The sequence below is a fragment of the Falco biarmicus genome, chromosome 3 (assembly GCF_023638135.1).
Source record: "Falco biarmicus isolate bFalBia1 chromosome 3, bFalBia1.pri, whole genome shotgun sequence".
NCBI lineage: Eukaryota > Metazoa > Chordata > Aves > Falconiformes > Falconidae > Falco > Falco biarmicus.
In genome coordinates this window covers 68,468,017-68,495,716 of record NC_079290.1, presented here as the reverse complement: position 1 = coordinate 68,495,716, position 27,700 = coordinate 68,468,017, and the positions used below count along the sequence as shown (strand labels likewise).

The 27,700-nt window shown below is 36.4% G+C and overlaps 1 protein-coding gene and 1 long non-coding RNA gene across 2 annotated transcripts in view; one reads left to right on the top strand and one right to left on the bottom strand.

Annotated features, from left to right (window-relative positions):
* Positions 1–27,700, bottom strand: part of ZNF407 (zinc finger protein 407) — a 344,394-nt gene that overhangs the window by 299,225 nt on the left and 17,469 nt on the right. The window contains exons 2-3 of the mRNA XM_056330335.1: positions 13,182–18,050; positions 7,245–7,359 (exon numbers count right to left, since the gene is read on the bottom strand). Coding sequence (XP_056186310.1) covers positions 7,245–7,359; positions 13,182–18,050 — 4,984 coding nt within the window. The remainder of the gene's footprint in view (positions 1–7,244; positions 7,360–13,181; positions 18,051–27,700) is intronic.
* LOC130145488 (uncharacterized) lies at positions 18,065–25,204 on the top strand. The gene is made up of 3 exons (XR_008820587.1): positions 18,065–18,506; positions 18,970–19,055; positions 19,970–25,204. It is a non-coding gene; the product is annotated as an uncharacterized LOC130145488 (long non-coding RNA).

Genomic DNA, 27,700 nt, shown 5'->3' with positions numbered 1-27,700 from the left:
TGGTCAGCTCTTCCGATTGCTACCATTTAGATTTGTTGATACCTGAAACACGAATGTACCAAGACACAAATTTTCTAAAGAAACCAGTTCTACCTTAGTAAACTAATCGCTGAGTCTCGAGAAGGTGCCCAGGGTTGTAATAAACACAGAAAGTAAGATTAAATGTCCTCAAGTGCTTAAAATCTATAGGCTTGATTCTGCTTGTACTAAACCCAGTAAACACAATTTCCAGTCATTACAGTGCAAACAGGAGGAAAAATCACTGGAAAGAAAAACAAAGTTAAGGTCTTTAAACAGACAATTTAATCGTGAAGGAGGATGTGGATGCACTGTGCACCACATCCTCTGAGATTCTGGGGCGTTCCAATGAATTGAGCAGTAACTACTGAAGAAGCTACGTTACAGCAATACATTTGATGCAAGTAAAATTGGACACAAAAAAACCAGATGCCCCAACAGACTGCTTCAGCCATCAATTCTTAGATTAAATTTGGTTAAAATTGAAGACATTCCAATAACTTACAGTTAAAAGGTTTAAAGCATAAATCAGAGCCTATTTTTTCCCTTTTCGGGTAAAATGTTGCTTCTCTTACCAAACCCTGTAGTATTAGGGAAGAGGTATTCATTGATAAAGATTAGGCTCAGTTATTTATCCTCTAAATTTTAAAGTAAAGTTACTAAAAGCAACACGGAAAATCACAGCTGAATCGGGACCTTGATGCAATTCCTACACAAAACTTATTCAAAGCAAAAATAAAGCAAATGTAAACCTTCTGAATTCTGGATATAAATCCAAGTCACGCACCTTAAGCCCACCAAGAAAACAAACCAACCAAGATTTTAATCAAGCAAACTTTTCTCCCTGTCAGAACCAACCAGCTGCACCAACAGCTCTCAGGCTCCCTTCTTCACATGGTAACCAAAACTGAGCCAACTTCTGTGCCATCTCCTTCTGCCAGCAGAACTCCATTTTTAACAGTATCTTTCCCAATGCTTATGTCAATCCTGCCGAACCACGGATTATAGAGACAGAAGTCTCTTTTTCAGTAGGTATACTGAATTTTAGGACTGCCGCTTGCCTTAGCACTGTTAAACACCGATTTCTGCACCACCAGGCTGTTTCCCGTAAGTCACAACTCCAGCCTTCTCAGGAAGGGCTCAGATCCTCCCTGCGCGGCCACAGAAGGTGGTTGCTCTCAGAGGACCCGTTCAGAGAGAGGTGCTTGTGGCCTGACAGAAACACACACATCCTGGATGTTAGAGTAATCAATCTACAGTAAAATAAAAAATTAAAAATAAAAAATGCACATCTGTGAAAGCACTAGTTACACCTGCCGCACATATCATAGTCACACGGCTGTGCATCTTGATAATTACTGCTTGGAAGTGCTGCAGCACAGGTGCTAGTCTCAATCCCCAACCACCTCCAATACAAATACAAACATCCACTCTCACAAGTATGTCCCTTACGTACCTTGTCTCTTCAGCAAGTACAACTAAATCATCACTATAAACCAATTTAGCATACAAGCTGCTAAAACTACATTTTGTTAAGTCAGAAAGTTGGTCCTGACTTTTCTGTATCAATTGTAATACCAGTCTCCAACAAAAGAGTCCCGCCACCACCTGTACCCAAGTCTCCTGCTCACTCAGTAACTGCAGCCAACTCCATGGCAGACTTCCAGGACAAGAGCCTTGCACAACACACCACAGGATCCATACCAGTTGTCTGAAGATGCCGGGAGCTTTTCTGAATAAAAGCAAATTGCTTCTATTTGAAGCAGTTTTCTTAAGTAGTAGAAATAAAGACCATGTACTGAAGGCCAGTTCACAAATCTAATATAATAGATAACTGAACAAAAATTGGCAAGATAACGTAACACGTATGTTACCTTACTCCATATATTTTTCTAGTATTTTCTTATTGATTTATTTAATGTGCAAGTTTGGAAAGCTGTTAGGTAGGTTCACCTCATTTTTCTTTACTGAAGTAAACGTAGATACAAGTGTATGATAGGACCAAACAGGCAAAATGCAGATAGAAAAACTCAGAATAGCTGGATCTGGAACAGTCATTTCACATGCACTTAATTATCTCCGATCTAAAGAGTTGAACCAAATACATATTTTTTGTTTGGACACATCTGTAGGTATGATGTCTGTAATTAATTGTTCATTCAAAAATGCAGTTTCACGATGCATTTGATGATTTAGGTACACAACAGTTTTAGTTCTCAGCATTGACTAAAAATAGTGATTTTAATTTATTCCTGCTGCCTACAATTACCCACAACCATGTATTTTTAAATATTTCCAGCCTATAAAAATTACTAATTTTTGCCACTTGTGTTTATCTGCATTTAGACTTTGATTTGGATAAATTAAGCTCTCAAGTGTTCCTTGCTTTATGAAACTCTGCATGTTGTACACTTCAACACAAATAAATGACTTCTACCATTAGAGGTTTAAATAATGTAATGTATTTCATGCTCAGCCTGAAGCTGGATTCCAATGAAGTTGCTAATGCACGTAATGATTAAGTGTAACTCAAATACTAACTGTGTTGTTGAAAACATGACAGGCAATAATTTGGTCTATTATATTCTGCCATTTAATTCCCTAGTACAGACATTCTCTGACACGTTATGAAGCAATGATTTACAATTATTCAAGCTGCAAAGGTCAGAAAGTGACATTATAATCATCTACACAGAGATCCCTTCTAATGCACAAAAACTAGGTAATACCACACAAAAACAGTTTTACTAGAGTAGCAACTTTCTATTTAAATTTCCCAAACTGCACAAGTATAAATAATTAATTTACATTACAGTACATTAAGGCATCCTTGAAAATATGTTTTTCCTGCTCCTACCAACAGACTTATGAATAAGTCTTTTTTGCTTGCTAAAAGCAATCTTAAGAGCTGACTTTCACTAAAAGTAGCCTGATATTAACAGTAATCAGTCAAAAAAAAATCTGAAAATCTAAAAAAAATTTGAGAACACAACACACGGGAGTACAACCAATTTTTTTGATGCAGCTGGTAAAAGCACATTCTTGTCTATAAAGTACAAGGATCTATTACCCACTACACTCAATAAAGGCACGTATTTTTCTTTAGACATTCTCAAAGCAACCAGTGTCATTAAAATACTGAACTTTATACAGATTAAGATCTCTGAACTATTCTTTGCATTAACAGCAGCAGCAAAAGTGAAGTTATTTCCATGCTTGGGACACTATAACTCTTTTCAAAGCTTGTTGATATGAGGCTTTAAAAAAATAACTGAATTTACCAAAACACTTATTTAGCAGAACATATTATAACAGCTCCAGACTTAATTGGGAAAAAGAATTTCAAAGCAAATAGAGCACTGAGGAGCAGAAAGTGAAAAAGATTAATACCTTCATCCACCAAAAGACCAAAACAAAGCAAATAAACCCGCAATAAATAATAATAACAAAAAAAAACCCCACAAAAACCCCAAAACACCAGAACGAGCTACTTCAGCAAAATAAAGGAAAAAACCCAACCTTTTCTACCCCTCTCCAAATTCCTTTGTGTATAGAGACACTTACTTTTATTCCTTAAAATACTTGACTGCTTTATATGGAATAAACATAATAAAGACATTGTTACAAATGTCCTTTCAATTTTTAAGTAGGTAGCAATAAATGTTTATGTGCATGTTTTAAATACTGAAAATTTTCCTAAAAATCTAAACCTACCTTATACCCATCCTCCTTAGCAGATTTTTTAAAAGTCATAAAGAAAAAAAAAGAAAGCAGCCACCACCCTTACTTGAAGCATGTAACTACATCCCAAAAAAATCTGTTTCTGAAAGCAAAGGCCAGAAAAAGGCAAAGGAATAGTAGATGCACTTTAAAATCAAACATTAATAAATTCTGTTCAAAATCTGAAGTGCAGAACAATGCATTTTTCATGTTCTACCTGAGACATAAAATTTGAAAAATGCATGATAAACCTTTTCACTGCATTTCACCAGGCAAGTGAAACAAAAATTTTAAATGCTGGGCAACCACCATTTGCTCATCTAACCCAGGATATCAGCCAATTTCGGATCCAGACTTTCAAAAATTAAATTCAAATATGCAGCAGTTTGCTACCCACAGAAAATAGATACTACCTCTGAAATAATGGCATCTATTTTATAGCTTTGTGTATGGAAAAGAAAACAATTAACACACATCTGCGATAAGGAAATGAGTAGCAGACTGTTTATTCCAAATGTTAAAACATTAGCGGTGTCCAATTTCTGTGTCATCTAGTTTCTGCTGTGCAGCTGAAGAAAAACAAATCCTGAACTTCAATTAAAAAAAAATAAAACACAGCAAAATTACTGCCTTTTTCAACAACTAAGTGAATTATATACTGTGTACTTTGTATCATGTAAATATGAAGATCATTTGAAATATTAAGACACAGCAAACCCTCCCTAAAACAACAACACAGATACAGCTTTTTTGCTTTTTTTTTAAGACAAAAATTTCCAGATAATTTTTGTCTTTAAAAAAAAAAAAAAAGGTGGTATTTTGAGACCACACTAGACCATGATGTTGCACTGACATTTCACCTTTAAAAAGTGCCCAAGCAGATTCAAAAGCTTTTGAAACGCAATTTATCCTTGCAACTAGCAGAGGGCTTATTACTATGAATCTAAAAGTCAGAGGATAGAATATTAACTACTGTAGAAAAGAAAACATAGTGCAGGACCTTCTGTTTGTGACAAAATTACAGAGTTAATGTTCCTGAAAGATCACTTCACCTTTTAAAGCATGATTTTTAAAAAGGTAAAATTTATAGCAATTAAAGCTAATGAAGAAATGCAGCATGAGCTGCTTATGTTCAGGAACTAATAGGTCCACTGAGCATTTCTAAGATTATTTAGCCATCAATGATAATGAATTGACATTGTCAGTGGTGTTAATGTACCAATGCTCTATAGTGCCACTAATCCGATAGCCAATCCTAGCAATTTATTTTTTTTTTATGTTGCTACTTTATTTTTTTAACCTACAGTACCCAATCCTTTCAATTAAAATAGCAGAAATACAGCACAAGCTATTACACTTTCTTCTCTTCTTCCACATATAAGGATGGCATATTCATTATTTGGACTATGGTTCAAACTGCTCTGGTCATTCCTCCTTCTTCAAATCCTGCTCAATTCTTTAGGACTGTTAGCTACAGTACAAAAACATCTTTTCCAATTAAATCAGTGTTAATATATAATTCTTAAAATACACTTTTGGTGTACATTAAGTGAAATGTGATGATTATTTAACCAGGTACATAAATCAGATTTTTGTAAGCACAGGGTATTGTGCTATATGTCACTTCCGTTAACTGTTTTGCCATATCTAAATTGCACAGCTTCAAGTTGTTGATGAAAATTAGCAACACAATACGACACACAAACAGAAAACAAGTACCTGCTTGGCTACCAGGTATGACGTGTCAGCAACATACAGTAAGCAATCAGTTTAGCAAAGTGACTAACATTCAAGTCCACAGTTTAAATCATTCACACATTTTGTTCTCTCTCTTGCATACCCATCATGAATTGCAACTGACAATTGTGTAATTTCTGAGGCAGATTCTAAGAACATGTCAATCCTGAAGTGAAGGAATGAGTTTTTGAAAAAATGAGGTAGCGCTTAATAATTTTAATTCTCTTTTTATAAAAGATACGGTATTAGCTATTTTGAGATTTTTTTACTTTTCCTCTCACAATTAACATAGTTAAATAATATATTTTTTCAGTTTAAGTTAAGGTAATTGAACAAAGAACCATTGTCAAGTTTGTTGGCAACTTGTAAGGAACAGAGTTTAGCCTTAGCTAAACGGTCTTATGTCTCTGTAGTTGTTAACTATCTTCCATGCCAAATTCTTGACAATTCATATAGCAGATAGTAAAGAAGATTTTTCAAATATAAAATAGCCTACCAAGCTTAACATTCATTTTAAACATGCTGCAAAATAGAGAGTAGCACAAGTTATTCCACTACCGATATTCAGTAGACTTAAGAATTAGGCTCATACATTTTTATTTCTTGTTTCAAGAAGTCAGCAATTAATTTTCTTAAGTGAGTAAAAACATCCAAAGTATCTCATAATGCTGCATGCAAGATTATTTGAAAAACAGAGATGAATCAGTGAAAATCACTCAGCTGCATATTCAGCTTAACATTCGCTTGTCCTTTAAAATGTGTAACTCACTTTGTCCTGCAGTAGATCAGTATACTAAGGCGAAAAAAAAACCCACTCCTGCTGAATATTATCCCCAACATCACACCACACCATTCATGTGTGCACTGCATCATCTAATTGAACCTGTGCTGTTCTACACATTAGCCATAAGGCTGCTATAGCAGGTTACATAGGTTTGAGTAAAATGTTTTTATATGATGCATATATTAGTTAATTTCTCCAGCATAATAACATTAAAATACATTTTTAATCAGAACTAGGGTATTAAAATCCAACTTTGAATGTCCTATGATGTACCATATATGCCATGGCATTTTAAAACCTTTTAAACATTTCTGCTAAATTAATTAGTTTTGCATTAAGGAGTCTCAATGCCTTCTATTAAATGCAACACATTTGAAGGACAATTAAACATTATGAACAATCCTTCTGAGGAAATAACGATTAAGTAAAAAAGAAAAACAAGATTTTTTGGGTAACAAACAAGAACACAAGCATACATAAAAGACTTCAATTTATTTTTAAAGTCTTATGCCTGCAATATTTTAGATCCGTTTGTTGGAAAATCATTCTTCTGTTTTGTTTTCGTAAAGAATGAAAACCCTAATGGAGTCCAGAAATCTGTTAATGGTACTAAAATTATAACAGTATAGCAAAAGAAAAAACCCCACACAGTAAAGTCTATATTATATATTTTTTATGTCTTTAAATGGAATTTACAGTTCTCCCTGGCAATGTGAATGAACATCCTATAATTTAGTCAATTTACAGATTACAGGTTCAAATTGACCTTGTAGCCCATAAAATTGCTCATCTTCAGTGCAGGATTAGAAGTGGGAAAAGAATGTCATAACTGTATTTAAGGAATTTACCATAACAATGGAAAGGAGGATATGCATGCATAATTTTAGCCACTCTTGCTCACATCACAGTTTTCAAATCTGAAACAATGCATATCCTGCACTCTTCTCCTGGTTAACCATGTTGGAGACTGTTTCAATTTACTCACCCACAGACATGACACTTGTATTCCCTCATCCCAAGGTGCCTCTTGACATGGTTTCTGGCATCTCCGAGCTGAGCTGTTGCAAAATGGCATATCTTGCACTTGAATGGCTTTGATCCTAAGTAAAATTTAGCATAAGATATGAGTTGAATTAGAATAATGTATCACCCACGGTTAAAGAAATAAAAAATCCTGGAAAAAAATAACCTTTAAAAAAGCCTATCCCACATTTAACCTGTTTGAGATTTTTGCCTAACAGAAAAGGTATCTCGTACAGAAATTTATAACTCCCAGGACACAGACAGTATATACTATACATTACTCATTAAAGTTTCCTTAAGTTCAAGATCACGGAAACTGTACTCTTAACTTTTAATAATAAATTACTCTTTTTCATTATTATTTAAAAAACCCAAAAAGCATTAAATTTGGAAGACAATATAGCAGGCAGATAACCTTTCAACAAGACAGCAAAAGTTGTTCTACACCTTTCTCTGTTTCCAAATGCTGAACCTCAGGTAATGGTCTTAAGGTGGCTTGAAATTAAGATAAACTGCAAAACGTACTTGGTTTTTAAGCAAGTATATTTAAAGTAAAGTAATTTTACAAGTCTTCCAACTTTGAGTAGATTTCACATTAGCACTGGTATTTCAGATTTGTTCTGTCACACACAGAAAATGATTCATCACCTAGCTACTGTAATGACATGCAATGTATGAATATACAGTGGATAAAATATTATGCCTTTATGACTGTTTTATGGTCAAGAATTTATGATTATTCTGCAAACCAGAAGTATTGACATTTTGGCTATTATTTATTTCAAGAACAAACTTTAATATTAAATGTCTACTGCAGACCAAAGAACCCTGAAATTATTTCTCCAAGGAGAAAGTACCAGCCTATTTCTTGTACCACATCAGTTCAGCAAAAAGTCAAATTATTTGTCTATCTTAATTAACAGCAATCCATTCTTGAGGGTGGAAAAACCATTTTTTTTTTACTGAAATAGTTAAATTGGGCATATGTCAGTCCCCATGTTATTACACAGCAACACCATTCTAAAGCATGCTGTAGTACTTTCCAATTTTCTGACCATTAAATCCTTAAATCAATAAATCAAAATCATAGAACTGCAGTTAAAAGTAAGTACAATATGGTCACAGAGTCTCCATATTATGTTTAGTATATGTTTTGTGAAGTACTTCTTCCAATACAGTTAAGCATAATATGAAATATGTGATCTTTAATAAATATACATAAAGAGCTCTGATAAGAAAAATGTTGCACTATATCATACTTGATCAATGAACCTTTTTGCTTTGCCCTTGAAAACAGAATATCCTCCAAGAATCCATTGATGAAATTGAGGATCTTAGTAGAAAATTTTAGAGTCTTAAATTTCAATTTAATTCCCAAAAGCTGACAAAAAATGAAGCATTTAATTTTAATCTTCTAACTGAAATAAAAAAGTCAACAGTACTAAGCACGGGCAGACAAGGTTGAATATTTCACAGTTCAATGACAATGAAGCCAGATCTCTTAATACTTCCATTTCTACTGTTGGAAGTAGATGTAAAATATATTTAGCACCTGAATGGTTATATCTAGTCAGCTTTATATGTTTAAATGTCAAAAGCAGGTTGAGACTGCAGCTAACAGCAATCACATTCTATCAATCACACTGAAAAAAAAAACCAGTTTATTTAAATGATCCTGATAAAACTAAATTAATCATTAATTTGGTGACATTTCAAATCAACACTGCATTCTATAAAGAGAGCCCATGCAAATAAAAAAGTCTATCTTTGCATTAAATTAAAAAGTATAAAAAGTTGATGTTTTAACTTAATCTTCAAGACTAATTGCACAATTAATAACATCAAGGCCACACTGCAGAGGATTTTTGAAATCTGTTGGTGTTTATACTGCTCTTTTTTTGTCATACAATTCAAATACCATGTGGATTCAATCCTGTGTTCCCCTAGTTTCTCTCCTGCTGGTTAAATTGTAGATTTGTTCCTCATTCTCTTACTGCAGGTGTCCAACAGTGTTTCCATACAAGACCTTTGCTGTTTTCCATTTATGTGACTCCTTTGTGAAGAACTCAAGTTCAGACCAATCGTAGCTACGGTGTCCTGACAATACAGAAATGTATTATTCTATTGACTGCTCTCATCCAAAAATCACTGAGGCCTTGAGGGTTTTTTATTTCTTTCTCAGACCCAGAGCTGAATACCTGTTAATATCTCCATTTAAACTCCATGAAAATTCAAGCGCTGGCAGGCTGTAGCTAGTACTTATCACCTGAAACAAAGGCAGCGCAACTCAATTTTAGGCTGCTGGTGCCAAATTTGTTCCAGTATGTTCTTGGATCAAAAACCCCAAAATTTTATACTTAAGACATAGCACGAAGAGTTAAACTAATGGGGCAAAATATCTGTATTTGCCATAAGGCGATCTGAAACAATGCTGAAGCAATTAACCACTTCTTAGCCATACTTGTATCGTCACAAACCTTAACAGTTCTGATACGCTGTGTTAAACATGATACCATTGAATTCACACTTGGCTTTTAGTTCCCAGAAAAATGATAAAAATACTCTCAATATATCATCTTTCCAATCAAATGAGTTAAAAAAAAAGGGGGGGGGCGTTGTCAAAAGTTACTTTACCCACAAGTTATAGCTTGGACACAAAATGTACATTTTCTGATGTTAACAATAAACAATTAGGCCCTTAACAAGAGAACTGGAAAAAGAAAAAAAGAAACAAAAACCACCATCAAATTGAAAATAGACCAAATTTTACAGTTCAGGTCGGACAGACACAAACCATGCTAGTGAACAGCAAAAAGACTGGAGATCAAAGTCCTTATTTTACATTAAGACAATTGAGACCCAAAACTATAAGAAAAAATCACTGCTTTATCTTTAAGCCAGCCAAAGGCAACACCATCTGCACCTGCAAGTATAGCTGCGTCCCTAGCTCAGGCCCAATGCAAAGTGAGCAGAGTTGCATGAAACACCATCATACCATTTCCTCCTGTGTTTAGGACATGGGGAGTAAGATACCACATTGAGCAAACCTTCCATTAACTGAGAAATCTGATGAGAAATGAAACAAAGATGATGTGGTTGCAGGTGATTTTTCCTCAGATGTTGATTGTTAATTAAGTTTATGGGACCTCCATCAACTGCAAACTAAAAAGTCTTCCACCTCTACTACTTTTATTTTTCTTTACACTTCCTCATTTTCACTTGTCAACATGTGATGGACTTACTTGTTATCTCCTCTCTAGCAAAGCTTCCCTTTCATTTGCAATGTGAAAATCTCCTACGTTATTTAACGGTATTTTGAAACATTATTTTTCTATTAATGGAAATCAGTAGTTGTATCTTTCTACAACTTTCCCTTCCCACCCCCACACTGAACTATCACCAGTTACTCAATAAAAAAAAGGCAAGGAGTTGGATATGGTTACACATACATACATATATAGACATATATATGCACATCTGGATGCTGAAGATTTTTTAAAAAGCACATAATCAGAACAATAAATGGGAAAACGTGCAGCTCTGCTCCTATTATGTACCTGGTGTTACCCTAGAACAGATGAGAAGCTAGAAATACCCTGCTTTGCCTCACCAATATTATAAGCCACCGTATATTCACTTGGTGGAGTAGGTCAGTTCCCTCTGCTACCCCTCCCAATAATCCAAAAATATTTGTTTCTTATTCAACTGTATTCACTGTGATACGGGATGGAAGAAAAGGTTCTGTAAGAAAAAATATCACAAGTATGAAAATAGGGATTGGAAGAGAAAGCCTTCTTCCCATTAACTATTAATAAAAGTATCCGCATTACTATTTATGTGAATAAGCAAAGCATAAGAAAAGCATTGCATATAAAGGTGCCATGAGAAAGAGGGCAGATAAAACTCTAAGCTGTAACCCTTCTATAATTCCTCCATATGCACCACCAAAAAATGACTTGCAAAATGAAACATATCCTTTTACTGCTTTGCATATTTAGGGCCATCCAAAAGCACAATAAAAATATACTTCATGATAAGACCTACACACAAGATGTTAAAAAGTACACTAACTTTTACTAAATGTTACAATCAATGATGTAACTTATGTAAGTAGGGTTGCTTTGTCATATATTGATAGTTACCTCACTTTCACATCCACATTAACTTGATTTTAAATGCAATTAATACATATAGTCAAGGAAGACTAATGGACTACATTCTGCACTTAACCTGGTGGACATTTTCAAATGGCACAAGTGACCAGTGCAAACCTATTTTGCATTGTAAACGACTAAATAAATCTTAATGGATTAAGAATGATCAGCTATCAACACACAAGGGAAATTAAGTGCTGAAATGCCTACATTGATTATTTTAAATTATTAGCCTTACTCTGTTCTTGAATTTGTATGCTTTTAGTGAGCTTTAACACATTTACAAGACTTATTGACTATAATTACAAGAGAATTCAAGTAATGGACACATCAATTATAAGCAACATGTCTTGACCAGACAGTTGCATAAAGAATTCTAAAGAGAGCTCCATTAGCATCCTCCCCCTTAGTTTTATTCAGTTTTATCTGCCGTAAGAGGGCATATTAAGGGCTTATACAACTGTTCTGACCATGTGAACACGAGCGTCCCTCTGTAAGACTTAACACTGCATTCAGAGTTGGATATTAGCAGAAGCTATACAGATAACTACGTTATTGACAGGACAGAAGTAATGCTGAAAGTATTAAGTATGTGACTTACTGGCATACATGAATACTGCAGTTATAGTAAAATACTTTGAAAGGTTTGAAATACAATGTCCATGTTCCCCAAGATTAATTTTAAACTTTGTTGTCCAGTCATGCCCTTGGCTTTTCATAAAAAAACCTTACAAAACTATTTTAGGATTATGCCAGGAATTACCATTTTTTTATGTTTCTTTTTTCTTACCTTTTTGTTCTCTTCCTTGTAACCATGCACTAAGTTTCAAATACTGCATGAATTTAAACTATAGCTTCCATAATAAGCCATTATTTAAAAGTACAGTAAAATAAACCTTACAGTTTTAATGAAAATATGTTCAATGAAATGTGAATTTATTATTCAAATCCACTCATAAATTCAACCATGGAGACACCACTTGTCTAAGCAGAGCTCAGTGATTTAGAAAAGCTGTCTATTTAAAATAAAGAATGTATGGCAGGTTTATAGAAACATCACAGTGAATTTTTACATAAATTTAGAACTGCAGCTTATGCATTTTTCTACAAAAATGTTTTTAAATTTTCCACTTAAAATTAAACATAAAAATGAATTGAAAGTGTGATCAGCACAGAAACTAAATCAGATGCTACATCCCTCTGCATCATAACAGCATTACACACTACCTTCCAAAAAGGCTGACCAATTCCAATTCCCATAGCTTATTTCTACAAAAACCTCTTGCTGTTTCTTATTTAGGAATGATCTCATATAAAATGTCTATCCTGAAGCATTATGTAATGCTGAAAGTGGAACTGAATTAAAATGAAATAAACAATTTGGATATTAAACAACTGCAAGGAGGAGGAAGTTAGAACAGCTAATTGTTCTCTCAAACCACCACTGCTTCATTATATAAATTTAAGAACCAATTAGTGGTTACAATTTAGATTAAAGGGAAGGAAATTTCTCTATATGAAACAAAAAGCAGGGTGACTGCGCTTAAAATGTTCTTACATTCTCTGCCCTTTGATCACTGTATTTTCACACCCCTTTAGGTAATTTTGAATTTCACTGGGGGCTCATCAGGCAACATGAATGCCAGTTCATAAGAAATGTTAAAGAGATTAACAAGCAGAAACAGACCAATGGTATAATTCACTCTGTTTGAAAGAGACCACTTGCAAAGACTGCATTTCCATACCTGTATGGGTACGGATGTGAGCTAGGAAGGCCATGGAATTGCTACTTCTACACATCTTCCCACAATACTTGCAGACATTGCCTTGGTTCTCTTCCCTCTCCCTGTTTATTTGCTCAGTGTCTTCCACAATGTACTTATTCACTTCCCGCAAGAGCTCTTCGTGTTGCTCTTTGATGTGGAGAAACAAGCTCTGCTCTGAATCGAAGGGCTCTGTGCACTTCACACACTTAAAGGTAGCACCTCCTTCAGGCAGCTCCTCCACGCTTGCCTGCTCATTGCGCATGTGCCCAGCGCTGGCCAAGTGCTGGTGAAGGTTGCTCTCTGTGTAAAATGATTTTCCACAGAGTAAACAATGAAAATGTTTTTCTTTTGAAGGATGTTTCATGGCTATGTGAACATTTAGTCCGCTCAAACCATCTGCTAGAAAACCACAGTCATCGCAGCGAATACGTGTCGACTCCCCAAGGGAAATTCCTTCTGACTTCTTCTTTTTCCCACCACTTGGGGAAAGCTCTGCTTTCATGGTAAGCTCACTAGCTTTCACTCCACCTGACATCTGTCCTTCAGCAGAATGGTCAGTGGCCTCCCCATCTTGATGGCTTTTTAACCGCACTATAGAAGAATCAAACTTGCCAAAATTTTGCATTGCCTTTCCTTTATCATCAGCACTGATAACTGTTCCTAAAGCCTCATCACTACTTCCTTCCATGCCCTCAGCTGTTGAGCCATCTGCCTCCCAAACACTGTTATTTATAGTTACTTCTACTTCATGTTGTGCTTCCACAAGGGCTTCTTCCTCCTCCCCAGTAGGATCCTCTTTCAAACTTCTGTCACCCTCTAAACTATGTATATTTTGTACCGTTTCTCCAATGTTTCCAGTAAAATTTGATTGCTCTACTGCACTACTTGTTTCTGGAAGAGTTAGCACAAGTGGGTTATTTTTCTTCAGTGATATTTTTTTGAAAATAGATGTGTTTCTACACTCTACTTCGGGGTTTTCTCTATTTGCATCCAAGTTTTCCTCGCCTTTTCCTGAATTCAGGTTTGTGTTGCTTGATCTATTTTGATTTTCTGCAGTGCAATCATCAGCCGAGTTGAGTAGCTCCTGCCCATGCCTACTTTGCTGCAACTTGTAAGTACCTGTTTCTTTAACTGATGCTTCCTTGTCAAGTTTAACACCTTTATCTTTCCGAGGAGTTTGCTGAAATCCTTCACAAAAAAAGTTTTCTCCTCCATTTTTAGACTCCTCTTCAAGTTCACCTTCTACTGCATTTTGGCAACTGCTGCTTTTAGGCATTCCTGGAGATGCAGTTTCATCTAATACAGTACACTCAGTTAAGCTTTTACTCGTATGATCACCTTCTGCTGCATCATTGGCACATTTTGTTTCACCCAAACCAGTTTTCAATTCTCCTGCACTGGGATGGTGCTCCTCTCCAGACAAAGCAGTGCCTTCTTTAGTGGTATTTGCTGTGCTTGCTTCCTCCCCAGAAGAAGAATAAACGTAAGATTCTCTTCTAATTTTATGCTTCTCTGTCGCTGCATGCCTAATCATCTCTCTGCGAGTAACAGCATAGTAGTCACAAGCCATGCAGTAGTATTCAAATTGTTTTGTATGTTTTCGTTTCACATGCAGCTCTAAAGAAGATGAAGAATGAGCAATGAAGCTGCAGTGTATGCACTTGTTGTCATTTGCACCCATTGCTCTTCTCTGGAAACATGGGTCACCATCTGGAGTAACCCTTGCTGGTTCCAGAAATATACGTTGGTTTATATTTAATGGATTGCTAGTATGCTCCAAATCTGGCAGCCTACTGGCATTTACAATTTTTAGTTCTGCATCTCCTTGCTCAACTTCCTGATTGTCTAAGACAGAGTTTTCCAAATCTGATGACTGGCTACCATCCTCAACATGTTCACAGAAGGCAGTCATGGGGCTATTAACCTTCTTGTTCATGGATTCAGAATTACCTCCTTCAGGGCTAACGATGATCTCCGAGTTCTGTTTTCCACGTCCTTCTATTTCAACACGACTTTTGTGTTTTTTGGTTGCACAATGGCGTTCCATATCTCCTTTGGTTACAGTGTAGTAATTGCAAATCTTACACAAATAGCTGTACTGATGACTGTGCTTTCGTCTGATGTGAACAGTCAAATTTGTGACACTGGAGGCCAAAAGACCACAATGAGTACATGTCCTAGAAATAGTGCCCTTGGGTTTTCCTCTTTTGGGTGCATTAGCTAAAACCAATTCATTTTCACCAATCCTTTGATCAACTGGAACAAATTCCTTATTTCTCGGTATGTTTTCCACAGAAGAGGATGAAACTTGTATAATTTCTTTATCTAATTCTATATTCCCACTCCCAGAAACTGAAGGATCCACCACTGTTTTAATACCACCAACACCAACACAAACCTTTTCAATACATTCTTCAAAACGTAGTCCAATGTTGTTTTTCCTGGCATTTTCCAGGTGCTTGCTTCTTTTGATATGCTTCTCCATTCCTTCCTTACTCAATGAGTAGAGATTACATGCTTTGCAAAGGAAGTGATACTCCTGTGCATGTCGGAGTTTTATGTGCCTTGTAAGAACTGTGGAAGATCTCGTCTTATAAAAACACTTTTTACATTGAAACTGGGTTTTATTCAGAACAGAATGCTTTAGCTCATTTCTGTGATTTATGAATGAAGATTCTGGAGGTTTTGCTTTCATTGGTGCTTCCACTTCCTTCTCAAGATTTTGGCTATTGTTTGATACTGGGTCACCATAAGTTATCACTTGCAACGTCTGATCACAGTTACTCAATGGAGTAGCTTGCTGAAATAATGAACCATCATGTTTCTCATTTTTTTGATGATTTATCAGGTCTTCTTCTACATGAAAAAAGAGAATGCAAGTTGGACAGCTATGGGACATATTATGCACTTCACTCATATGACTTCGAAGGCCGATCACATTCAGGCTGGTAAATGAACAGAGCTGACAATTAAAGCTACAACCACCCATCTGGTGTTTACTGTCCTGACAGTGTTGCTTCATGTCTTCCCTGACTCCAGAGGAATAACTACACATCTGACAATGAAACTGGATCCTTTTTGTATGAAGCTTTGCAACATGAATTTCCAAACTTCTTCTGTTCTGAAAAACATAACCACAGTTAATGCAAGTATGAAGAAGACCATGATCAGCAGTAAGTTTAACATCAGAATCTTTAGTATCTGTACTGCTTGAAGAAAGGATATTTGGCTTATCTTCAGTAAGATCTTGAATTTCTGAGGGAGTATTATAATTACTTTCAGCATCTGCTTCTAATTCTGTATGTGACATAGGGCTTGAATCAACAGGTTCAAGCTGTGTGCTGGAGATATGCTTCATGTGTACTCTCAGAATTTCAGACTTGCCTCTCTTACACAACAAGCTGTACCTTCTTTTAACCTGCCTTTTTAATCTAAAAGACCTACTTTGTCCAAATGAAGACCTTAACAAGACAACATTTCTTTTATGTTCTCGTCTATCAAATCTCCTTGTCGTGTTTAAACTTCTAACTAGCTTTTTGGTAGTTGGAGGTAGTTCTGTTTTCTTCAAGATATTTTCTGAGGGTCCTGGTATTTCTAGTTTTTCAGTACAAACTTCACAATTTCCTTGTACACTGGAAGAAAGCAACGCTTCTTCGGTCATAGTATCGTCTTTTTGAGTGGGAACATTTGAAGATGGTATCTTTTCAACAAGTTCAGTGCAATCGTTTTGTTTAGACAAGCTTACTTTTGAGCCTTTTGGTGCACTGCAAACACTTAATTCTTTTGCATCAACAGTTCTTGCCCTTAATTTGCTGGTCGCAGGTTTTGCTCTGACATTCCTTTCTTTGGTTGCAGTAGTTTGTTGGGTTTTAAATGATTTTTTTGTCAATATCTGTACAAGTCCTCCCCGTGCAGCAAGATTTTGGCGTCGAAGGTGCGTCTTGCCAAGGAAATGAGAATTTAGGAGATTTTCTTCAGCACTCTGAAAACCACAAAGATCACAAGAAAATATCTTGGATTTCTCATGGTCTTGTTTAACATGTGTATGTAATGTTGAAATACATTCAGCTGTGCAACTACAGTGAGGGCATGTTTGCTCTTTGGATTGTTTAGAGGGGCTTTCTCGTTTATGTTTTTCTATATCAGAGCAGGAAGGTAAACAGAGATCACTTATTTTGCCTTTAAGGTCTTTCTCTGTGTTTCCAACTGTATAGCCAACACTGCTTTCTTCTGAAGATGGTAAGTTATCAGGAACAGCAGCTGGCTCCTCTTGTGAATGTTTATTTTCCTTGTGAATCTTCAATATGGCACCATCAGCACATTTGAAATCACAATGTAGGCACAGGAAATTTGCATTAAATATATCATCATCAAGACAACCAGCAAATCCTTCCTTCTTTACAGCTCCAGCTACCACACTACTTGCTTCTTCAGCTATGATTTTGTGCAATTTCCTTTCAGTATCTTTCATGTCTTCTGAAGAACTCCACTTTCTTTTTCTGGAGACATTTTCAGGCTTGCCTACTTCAACAGCATCCAGGTTTGGTGATTCATTTTCAGGCTTGCCTACTTCAACAGCATCCAGGTTTGGTGATTCTGACAGTGCCCTTTTGTTCGTACCATTCTCTTTTCTTTTCTTTTCAAGGCCCTTGACCACTTCATCTGACATAAGCCTTGTTTTCTGCTGAAATGAAGAGTCACATCCAGCATTTTCTCCTGCTGTGTTTCTCTGGCAATCTTCTGTCAACTCAGTTTGTAAACTCTCATCAACATCATCCCTCTTCTTATTTTCTGCCCCATCCATGCTTAACATTGATATTATCAATTGTAGGTCATTTGGCTTAGTACCTATAAAAGAAAAGAGTTATTATTAGTCTTTTACACACAAGTTAAAAGACTCAAGTAAAAAAAAGAAGCAATACAGCAAATTAAAATCACAGCAGAAAGACAGACACAATGAAAGATACGAGGCTACATTTTCAGCATGGTGTCTAAACTTAAGACATCTAAAACTCAAACCAACTGCTAGGTACTTGGTTACAGAGCTCTCGCTGTGATAAGCACCGAGTGAGTGAGCACTAGCTTCCATATTTTTCATGTAATCAAGTCATTTACTACATGCTTGAACTTGGGCAGAGAAGCCTAACCTTTGTTTCTGGAAGAGTATTTAGAACATGAAACACTAACAGCTTTCAGGGAACCAGCCATGGGATGTTCAACTCTTCCTGAACTAGAATCCTGGTTCTCAAATTTAAAAGCTCCAAGGAGGAAAAGGTCATGACCACAACAACAAGGTTAAACATTGTAAGTATGAAGCTTTTTTTCCTTCCTCTGCTTAAGATTACCTGCTGAAGAGAAAGAGGGAAAACACAGATAGAGCCATGTACTAAAAGAATATGCCTCAAATATAATTCCCCATCATTACTAAAATATCCTCTAAAACTTCATTTCCCAGGTGGAGGAGGGGGGTAATGAAACAGCCACCCAGAGAAGGGCAGCATCTTTGAACCTCAGCACAAACTCTAACCATCCAAATCCAGTTACCAAAAGCTTTTGCTCAACCGCCCAGTGTGACCTTCCTGCTCCCAAAAAGATGTCACCACTAGAAAACCGATGCTCCCAACACAGTTTATAAGAGGGATGGGGGTAGGAAATCAGATCTTGACATTTATTACCTTTTCATTTTGATATGAAGCGATTGAGAACTGAGAATGCATTTCATTTTAACAGATGATTAAATACTAAATGTTTATCTATTGTGCTTTAGACTATGATTTAAACATCAATTTGCTGCAGACCCAAGTATCCAGTTTTTTGTTCAGTTACCCATTGAATGAGGCCATGACCACAATTGTAAGTACTTTCTGACAAGATTAAGTAATTGCAGTGTTGATACAGACAACACAGGGTACAAAAAACTATTCAAGTACATGCTAAAAAAAAATGCTTATTTTTGAGGACAAAGTAAGAAAATATTAAATTGAGGAAATACACTCAAATCAGTTGGACTTATTACCTATGGAAGTAAAAAAAAATGCTTTTCTGCTTAATAATTTATGGAAGGCCTATAAGGAATTGAGTGCACAGTTGTTGTATATATTGAACAGTTTTTCAACTGTAGGGCTACTCATAGAGCTAAAGTACTGACCAAACTTATACCAAGCTAGCTATACCTACATAACAAGAGAATAACCATCTCCAGATCACAACAGCCCTTTGGAGGACCCAGATATTGCTTCTCTAACTGTGGTTTTCTGATTCTTATACACTACTGTTTTTCTTTGTTCACTAAACATGATAGAAACTATCACCATTAGTCAGATGTAAAACAATCGGGTCTATATTCTCAGATGGTTTAAGTCAGCATATTGTCAGTATTTTCAAAAATGCTACAGCAATTAATAGCAGTGGAAGATGAAGCCTTTGAAGTGCAAGCTTACCCTGAAAAGGTTTATGAGCACTGTTTGGGATACAGAAAGAAAGATCAGATGAAAATTATGTTGTTAAAGCGCAGTACAGCTTTTTTTTATATAACTTGGGAAATATCAATAAATTACTTCTGTGATGAGTGCTATAAGTCCATCCTTAACCGATTGTATGCAGCAGCTGTGCATCCTTTGCCTTGCTGCACCTCCCCAGCAGGTTCCCAGCCCACCACGGAGACCTGACCACACTTCCCTTGCATGGCCTAGGGAAGAACAGCAGTTTTTTTCTTTGCTGTACAAGACAATTTTCAATCTCAAACCAGTTCTCCATCTTCTTTATAGGACACTTTCCTCTCAGGCCATCTGATTTATAAGAGAACCTGTCCAGCAGTGAACTAATACCTGCTCTGGAAATTTCCGCTATCAAAGGTTGTATCGGGATAATTAGGGGGTTTTGCATTGATAAAAATTCATACATTCAAGACATATTTATAAGTAGGGGACTGGTGGCTCCACACTATACCCTCTTCTGCCACACTTCACGCCATCCTGTCATTTGATTTAAATGTTAAAGTGCTGTCACACCTAGATCAATCTCTGACAGAAATCACAAGCTACTTCCAGCCAAAGATAAAGTACTCATAGGAGGTGGATGCTCCCCAGCTCTGAGAGGCAGGTATCAGCAGTCTCTGCCACACAAGTGCAGATTCAGCTAATCTCTGCTAGCCTTCCACACACCTCAAAAAAACATGGCTGATTATTTGCGTACAGTATCTGCAGGTTAGCCTTACTTCTCAGCATTTATTCACTAACTCTCCAATAGAAGTTCCTCCTGTTCTGTGCTCCACCAAAAATCTAGGATCACAACCTCAGCTGTGGCATCCAACCTTGTCTTCAACTCAACTGTATTGCACCAATTAGGGATTTTTTCAAGTGCTTAGAAAAAAAAAATCTATTTCCCTTACTTTATCTTTGTAAACTGTTTGTAGTCACAACTACAAGCTAGTTGCCAGGCAAGTGAAAAACACAAAACACAAATCTCATAGGTGCTGCCAATAATTTCAGTATGAAATTAAAATAGTGATACATGTAATACAAATAGGCAAAGAGACCTTATGCCCCAACCTTCTAGACTAATTCCTCCAGCTCTCCAAGTCAACAGCAAATGGAGATACCTATCTCTGTCTTCATTTCATGATAAACTCCTAGCATGCAGACTGAGGATGCACTCCACTTCATTTACAGGCAGTACTCCTAATGAAGTCAACAGCCTCACATCTATCCCCACAACTGATAACAAGTATTACCAAAGCAATGGCTCCTCGGCTGCACAATGTAAGTTAGCTGTAGTAACAATTAACTATACACCTTTATAAGATTCATCTCTACCTCACACCTGAATTTTCATGAAAATCATCTCCCCCTGCAAACCCTTCCTACAGTTAGATTTGCCTCTGTCCCACCTCCATACAAACTGTCAAAATATCACTACATGGGAGTATGCACCTTCATGAAACCATCACCCAGAAAGAATTTTCTATGCAAGAAAACAACTATGAGTCAGTTCCTGTTGTTTCTCTAAAATTATTCCTATATTAATTAATCTAAGGAATTAAATTGCCTTCAATTTCTTTTAGTTCTCTCTTGAAGTTGCCTTTAGGACAAGAGCAAATCTTCTGAGGTAAAACACTTAATGGCAACTGTCACTACTTTTTGCTGGGACCATGGTCAGCAATTTGCTGAGCTGTGGTCCATTGTCCACATCTCAGACAAGATCTAGACCGCAACATTGAACCACGTCTCTGTTTCTCCCCACTATGGTCTTTGCTCAGGTAACACAGCTGTGTCTCTAACACAATTTCAGTAGCACATGCCTCAGCTTCCTTGATGGGAGAGTACTGCCTCACACCCAAAGGGAGCTGTGGGCAGGCCTCTTCTCAGCTTCCTTGCATGGATTATTGCACAAATGACTATCACTACTTGAAGAACGCATTCAGCATACCATAAGCCTCCTCTAGGCAAAAGGAGCCTCTAGTGTTTTCTCTGCTGTAAGCTCTCCTGAAAGCCCCTTCTCAGATTTGCTATAGGACAGGAGGGCAATGGTAAAGCAACAATCTAGTCACAAATCTGGATGGTCCTAATCCTCAGCCTACATGAGCCAACTCGCCTCCGTTCTCATCAAAGCCACTAGTACTGATTAAGGGCTAGCCTACAGTTGGTATTAATACAGGAACCAATGCTTCAGAGAAGGCATCAACAGCACTCTGAGTTTGCACAGTCCCAGTGACCGCATGACACACAAAGTTAAATGAGTTCCTTTTTGCAAAATTAATCTCGGATCAAACCTTAGTCTGGCACAGGGATTGTCATCAGGAGCAAAGAATCAGCATCTGGAATTTGATTAAATCAACTGGTAACCAAAACCACATTCTAGATGCAACAAGTAACCTTCTGCAGCCACGGCAGCTTAAGCACACACTTAAGTCCAATTCCTGTGTATTAGTGTGACTGAGTAAGCCTTTTGATATCAATCTAACGCTGGCAAACTCATACAGCAGCAGAAGCGGGGAAGAACAGCTCTTAAACTACCGTAGTCATGGACCAACAGGACTAAAAACGATTAAGATGCAAGCTCTCATGCCTTTTCTTGTACCTTCACCTTTTAAAGATACCAGTTACATCTTTACAACTAACATCTAAAGTGCAACAAAACCTAACCGCTTAATGTATTGCGTAAATAAACACAAACGGATTTATACAGGCTCCAAGGCTTCGCTGATGGTATTGCCAGGTACAACACAACAGAATGGCAGAGCCCAGGATCAAGCCCAAGCTAAGCAGACAGCCATCAAATCTTCAGTATTTCCATAGTTTAAAACCCAATTCTGTCAAACAGCACTCTCTTAACATCATATTTGATGTTCAAAATGAAGCTGTTCTAATTCAAAAGTGGGTTGACTTTTTGTAACATAAATCTTTTGTTAATGTTCATATAAATCAAGTATAGCTGAACAGATTCTTAAAGGATATGACCAAAAATTAATTTGCCACATTAGCTTCAGGTTAACAAATTCTTCTGCTTGGAGACAGTCATACATTACCTAATGCATTTTAAGGTTCTTTGCAGCACACTGCTGTTCCTGAGTTTTGGAAAGAAACCTGTTGTGGCCTCAACATTTTTGCACAGAAAAAGCTAAGCTCAGTAATTCTACTGGAAATAGGAGCTAAGTCTTTAACATAATGCCTTTTTCTTCAATGATTTTCCAAGTATCCAAGAGGTGGAACATGTTTTTAAGATCTTCGAAAGCAAAATGTTTGTCACACGTTACATCTGCATAGGCCAAAATTAAAAATCTTTACAGAATATATGAGGAGATACACACATTTTTAAATCACAAGTGCATAATACACAATACTTCAGCTGTGTCACAGATACAAATATAACTAAAGATTCTCCTCTCTCATTCATTGGGATTTGCAAAGTTAGAATCGTGGAGCTTTTGTTTCAACATTTAATCAAATTTAAAAGATGTTCCACAGTCACAATTCAACACCATCTCACTACCTATAAAGAAGAAAATGAATACAAAAAATGGGGAAAACACCACTTTTTGAGCTGCTACCACCATTTTTTACCAGGTAACACCACCAATTTTTGAATTCTTCCTGCAAAGCTTTTTTTGTACATTGATATAGTATCTGCTACAGTTCTATACAAAAACATCAGTCATTTGTGGACAGATGTTTTCTTTGATGGAAAGAGAAAACATTTTAGTTTAACTTTTTTCAAGTTTTTTTCCTCTGGTCCAAAAAATAGTATAGAATTTCTCTATGCCAAAAGGTGGAGACAGTGCAGTTAAGACATTCAAAGTAAGACGTGTATTGCCCTAATCCTCAGATGAAATTTAGAAAGTAGTAATCATAAATTAAGATCAAAAGAACAAGCAGTTCAGTGATGATCCATAAACCTGTAATGAACTGCAAAGTTCCTTAACTTGATGCTCAATACAATTTTATTTACTTCTCTTTTTGTTCATACGCCAGCTCGCTAAGGGAAGGGGTAGGAATGTGTACAGAAGAACACAAAGAAAGTATATTTTCAAGTACTAAATTCTACCTTGTTTTTTATTTTTTATGCTAATTCTGGCATTAGAATTCTCAAAGTACTTCTCAGTAAGAGTAATATAGTATCCAAGTAATCAATACCTAACCTGCAGTGTTTGTAAAGGGTATGACACATGGAAAACAGAGTTTCTTCTTTTTTTCCAGTAAAAATTCCTCTTTTTCAGACAATTAATTCTTTCAGTGAAATCATGGATACAGTGAGGCAAAATAATTTTAATGAGCCCCTTAAATAGCCTGCACAAAACTGAATGTGAACAACCCATCTCAACATACGACCTTTGTGTCAAATAAACATCTTCTCATTTTCAACGGCATAACATCCTTCCTAAATCAAATCATATGTCTGTCTTATGGCCTTAGGAAGTTACCTCACTTCCTCCACAGAGACCAATCCAAGAGAACAGTCTCCTCAGCAACGGAATACAGAAGACAATACAATTATTTCTTCAAATAGAACAAAGTTAACCTTTATTTTGAGGAGTATTTGATGCTATCCATTACAAACATGTATTTTTCCCTTGCAGCTCAAGAATGCTGGAACTTCAAGCTTTGCATTGTGAACCTGTTCTTCATACAAAACCACTCATTTTTGTAAAGCACCAGAACCTCCTTGGGAGACTTTTGAACAAGCTATAGGCTTTCAAAGACTAAAGACTGAAATTTCCACATTGATGCTTCTACAATAGTTAAAGTAACAAAATAAAGAACCCTCTGATAAGCCATCACTTGTATATCCCTGAAAACAAGTTATCTACACCCATTAACTTCATTTTCTCGCAAACAGCCAAAAGAACTGTTAACAACATCACAGGAAAACGCATTCTGCCATACTACTCACATGCTTCTTGCTTCTGCTTCCAAACCACTGAAAGTCCTTCTGGATGGGCAGAAATTGCCAACATAAAGGAAGTTCTTACGAATTCCTGATAAAGAATATATTCTTTAATTCACACCAGAAAAATGACAAGAAGAAGGGTAGGCTCCATAGCTCATCATCCACTCACTTGACAAAAAGCCAAATTCTGCTAAATGCAGCAGTGACCACTGATTTCTTCAGCTTTGAAGAGGAAGTCAAAACGGAAAGACATGGATGCACGCTCATTTCAAGTGCTGTCAGAATCAATAGGTACATCTGTCCAAGATAGTGAATAGGAGGAAATGCACTAGTATCTCCTAAAAATTGTTGAATAACCAATCTCAATTTTTAAAAATTTAAAAACATCCATATATTTTGAATTGTAAGTTCAAGGAATTTTGACTATTTCCAGAGCTAGCCATACATATAATAGCAACAAAAATATTCAATAGAAACTTCTGAGGATCCAAGAAAGATCGTATTCATATTAGACTGTGACATTTATGGATGAAAAGCACTGTTTAAGTATTCTCAAAACACTTTAGAGTTTATCAGGTCCATGAAATAAACTTTCAGGAAAGAAAATGTTCATTTTTCACATACAGTAATGAGTCCCACAGTTTGTGGGAATTCTCAGAATGACATGGTTTCATGCAAGAAGCAATTCTCACCAACTTCACCAATTAAAATAGCGAGAAGCAAAAAGTAAATGCAATTTGAATCTCTTTTCTGTCATAGGCTGTAATACGCTCTTATGTACAGTGGACCACACTGGAGCTCATCAAAAGTACACAGGCACTATCACTGACACCTGAAAAAAAATGTTGGAAGTCTTAACTTGTTCCTGCACTTTGGCAGCAAAAGATAAAACTAAGTTGAAACTGCTGCTACTTGCAAACTGGCTCTCAGAATTTTTACCCTAGAAAACCAGTCCTAGAAGTCCTGACTCTTTTCTCCTTTAAAATATAAGGAGTATGAATTTCCTAAGTGGCTATTCTGGTGTTTAACACTTGCCAGGATTTACTAAATTTCCATTAACCTGTGTTCAAAATGAAACCTAAAAGACAAAAAAAAGATGGCTTTGTTGGCCCCTTGTTTTAAACTACCATATCATACAAAAAGCAACAACAGGCCTCCATCATCACAGCCTAGGATGCATTTGTCTACTGACACTGCTTGAGAAGGCTTAAAAGCCAACACAAACAGCTAGCTCTCTGCTGGCTGGGAATCAAGAACCCATTCTTTGAGTTACTTGAACCAAGATGCAGAAGGGAAGTCAGAACTAGAAAAAACTGCAATATTTTTCTTGCAGGGAAGAAGGGGGGTAAAAAAAAGAGATTTTTAATCATTGAAATATTCTCTTCATTTCTTATAAAATAAAAAAAATTAAAATAAGATATTGAGCATTTTTCAGATATTTATTACCCAGGTATTCACTGAGCCATAGCTCACTGAATATAAGAAAAGAACCTAACCTATATCATTTTAAATTGAAGGTAGGCTGCTAATAGATGGAATGTATTTTATCCACAATTAATGCAAGTATGCCAAAAAATTACAGCTAAATGAAATAAATAAAACTTTAATTAAAACAACAAGAACATACATATTAAGTGTAAAATCAGGACACCAAAACTCAAGAAAAGGCATTAAGGAGGGAAGATGGTAGGAAGTAGAAAGGGAAATTTAACATATTTTAAATACTAGTATTTTCTGAGTAATCATTTTAATTGCCTTGCCTGTAGCTCTTTAATGACATCCTACTAACGTAAATCAGGCCTACATGGTTTGGTTTACTGTATATATCACCATCTTTTAACTTACTGAGGCAAAGAATGCATGTAGTGGTGCGTGTACGTATGCACATGCTTCTCAGTGTTGCACATCCTGTTTTCCTCTTGTCAGCTGCCCATCCAAGCAGCTCAGCTGAAAGGAGTTGCACCAGTTTTTGGCTGAACAGGTAACATAAGCACTTAAGATTGTTTGTGCAGTGGGTTAACAAAGTTTCCAGAGAAAAGTACAAAGTGTACACATGCTTCTACAGAAAAGGAGAAATTAATAAAAATTAAAGTATTCTGATGACACCTGGTGGCCACTTCACACAAGGAAGTAATTGCATTTCATCTGAAAAAAGCAGATCAAATAGAAAAGTGTTACATGTTCTTTTGGTAAGCATATCAACAGAAATGACAGCTGATATTATTATCAATTAGAACATAATCTCATTGGAATATACATGTTTACATGCCTGTGTATATCAAATTACTGTATTACTGGTATAGACAATCAAAAATTTAACTATTAAAGACAAAACCTGTTTTTCTGCACAATGAAATAGAAGAAAGCACACTGGAGGTATTTCAGCTCAATCCTACAAGACATATGAAATCAACTTTCTTTTCAGTTTTGATTTTTCAGCTGGGTTGCTAAAATAAAGCAGAGGGTGATGGTGGAGAAGCACAGTGGAAGGGGAAGGCTGCTTTGCACCAGGGTGTGTTCAGAAGGGCTCTGTGTGACAGATGCTGCCCCAAATCCCTGCCACAACATGTCAGCCCTCCAGCACACTTCAGCAAAGCCTAAGAACCAGCTTTCACTTCTTTGCATCACCAGATCTCTAACAAACAGAAATTAATATCCATCATTAGAAATTAAAATAAGAAAAACAGTACAAAAAGGCGGTATCTGTACACAGATCTCAGCTACAGAGGATAAAGGATAAACGCTTAATATGCAGCAGAAAAGCTGCGTGTCAAATCACACCTTCTCTCCTTAATGGTTTCTTTTCAGATGTGCAAGCAATCACAACAGTGCTGCCATCTCCTCCACAACACATAGGGGGATATTTTTCCCCAATAACCTTAGGTGATCATCACTATGACTTAAAACATGCATGGCTGTGCAAAGCTTGGCTTCCTTCATAATAATTGTTATTTGCTTTCAGGTAAGCAAACCCATGCTTCAGCTGAAGTCACTGAACACCCTTTAAAGCTACATACTTCTGCACTCTGAACAGTTCAGAGGGCTAGCATTGAATTTTATTCTAATTTCTATCAATATCCATGTCAACAGATGGAAACTAATACAAGACAGCA